General features: G+C 51.0%; 1 protein-coding gene across 4 annotated transcripts in view; it reads right to left on the bottom strand.

Moving 5' to 3' along the window:
• The window catches only part of LOC109844512 (pentatricopeptide repeat-containing protein At5g18390, mitochondrial-like), a 10,158-nt gene extending 9,044 nt beyond the window's left edge, over positions 1 to 1,114 (bottom strand). For all 4 annotated transcript variants that reach the window (XM_020413571.1, XM_020413569.1, XM_020413568.1 and 1 more), the window contains exon 1: positions 424 to 1,114. In XM_020413571.1, coding sequence (XP_020269160.1) covers positions 484 to 1,047 — 564 coding nt within the window. In that variant the 5' untranslated portion in view covers positions 1,048 to 1,114 and the 3' untranslated portion in view covers positions 424 to 483. The remainder of the gene's footprint in view (positions 1 to 423) is intronic.

Below are 2,339 nucleotides of genomic sequence, written 5' to 3'. Positions count from 1 at the left end.
CAACAAAGGTGTACCATAGTTGCAACTTCAGAATTCTATTACCGTTACTTATCCTTGAATTTGACTCTTGTATAAAATTGTACGTTAAGGCACTCAGATTCCTCCATTTAAAAATCGAACCTAAAGTATACCACTTTCCCTAATGTACCATATAAGCCTACCCCATCGTACCCAATTCCAAATAAGTGGCATACCACGCTCCCGTTCCCATTCCGTGAACAGGAACAAAACAGGTTCCATGCAACTATTTGTCATATAACCAAACAATATGCCAGGTATAATGAACTCCAGAAGCAAAACATTACATAGTAATGTGACTATGTGAGTAAGAATCTAGCCTTTAGTTTGTATCATCTGCTTGTATTCAGTACTAAATAAAATTTATCTAAATAATATCATGACAATGTAAGCTAAAAAATTTACCTCGGTTGATTCACAACAGAATCCCGCATCGAATCCCCCTTACTTCTCATTCATTGAACACTAGCACTCCCTCCTAAGCGAAACCTCCATCTGATCCATCCTCCTAGCAAGATCATGCTTCCCGCAATGCTTCAACCCCTCCACCACCATATCAAAACTCTGCCCCCTCGGCACCATACCCACCTCCGTCATCTCCACCAAATAATTCGCCGCCTCCACATACTTCCCTCCCCTCACACACATCTTCACCATCATAGTATACACCGGCCTATTCGGTGGGTGCCCCTTGACCTGCATGTCCCCAAAAAAACTAAACGCATCCGCAAATCTCCCCGCCTTACACAACCCCTTGATGATCGCCGCATACAAGCTCGGAAACGGCCTATGCCCCTCCTCCATCGCACAATACAACAACCTAAAAGCCTCATCGATCTTACCCGCCCTCGAAACCGCCGGGATCATAACCTTGTAAGTCGAAATATCCGGACAAAGCCCCAACTCCCCCGCCTCCTTCAACATCTCCACGCAAAAATCAATCTCCCCGGACTTGCACAAAGCCTCAAGCAACGAGTTAAACGTATCCACATCCGGCAAGAACCCCTCCTTGCTCATCCTCCTCACCATCTTCTTCGCCGTCTCCAGATAACCGGCATTAACAAGCCCGTCATGAGAAGTTCCCGCGCCCCGAACAGCGGGCCGGAAGCCCTTCCGGTCATCTCCTCAAGAAAGCCCTGGCGCCTCGCGCAGGCTCCGCGGCGCACCAGGCGGTATGACGAGGATGGAGAAGGTCATCCCTGTCCGCGGGGACGGCCCTTTGCGCGCCTGCGGCAGGGACGAGGTGTAGGCGCGTGGGAGGTTGCGGACGTGGCACAGTAGGTTCCGCGAGCAGTTAGGGATTGTAGCCTCGTGGCTGGGGGCAGCACAAGTGGGGCATCGGTTTTGTAAAGACCTGGACGGCGAGGTCGGGGAGGGAGGCGGAGGCGTAGGAGGAGAGACGGAGGAGAAGGTGGAGGGGGAGGGGGAGGAGAGGAGGCAGTCTGGGGAGGAGGACCAGCAATGGAGGGGAAGTGGTCTTGCAGCGCGGCCGGGAGGCGGCGTGCCGGTGGGGGCGGGAGAGGGTGAGGAGGAGGGAGTGAACTCGGAGGAGGTCGGGGAGTAGTGTGAGCGGGCCCAAGGAAGAAGAAGCGGCAGGGAGGGATGGGGTGGGAGGGAGGTGGAGAGAGGGAGCGGAGCGACGAGGGAGGGGAGATGGGGAAAGGGGAGGAGTTAGGTTTTATGCGGTTGAGGGTGGCTGAGTAGTTGGTCGGTTTTCACGATGGCCGGAGATGTGGTTGATGATCGCGAAGTAGGTCGTTGTGTTTTTGGTGGTGTGGTGGTTGCAGGTGGCGAGATGGCGGCGGGGGAGGAGGAGGCGGTAGGAGAGGGGGCGGAACATTTGGGAAAAGGAGTTTTCGGGTTAACTCCAATTGTTCCCGTCCAATTAGCACAAATCTTTCATAATTCCATATTAGTCCCTCACAAGTTTGAAATTACTCACAAGTCCCTCAATCCCCTAAAAGATAAAGGGAAAATTACTTCTAGGCCCCAAAATCCAACTTTCAATGTGCTCCAGCCCCCCATATTTTTTAAATGTATTGTAGCCCTTTGTTTTTGAAAAAATTGTGTCCAAGCCTCTCCATCATGATTCCAGCTCATGCCAACAGATGATTAGACATACCAGCTCATGATACACATGCCAGCTTGCTTAAATCCTAATTTTACCCTCCTCTTTCTCATGCCAGCGGATGTTAACTTTTAGGATTAACATGTTAACTCTTAGGGTTAACATGTTAACTATTAAGAGTTAACATGTTAATATAATAACCATGATCGCCGCCGGCCACGCGAAGTTCCTCGGGACGGCATTGGCGGCGAAG

The sequence above is a fragment of the Asparagus officinalis genome, chromosome 6 (assembly GCF_001876935.1).
Source record: "Asparagus officinalis chromosome 6, Aspof.V1, whole genome shotgun sequence".
In the NCBI taxonomy this organism is placed as follows: Eukaryota; Viridiplantae; Streptophyta; class Magnoliopsida; order Asparagales; family Asparagaceae; genus Asparagus; species Asparagus officinalis.
The sequence above is the reverse complement of the archived record's forward strand: the minus strand, read 5'-3'. Positions and strand labels throughout refer to the sequence as shown.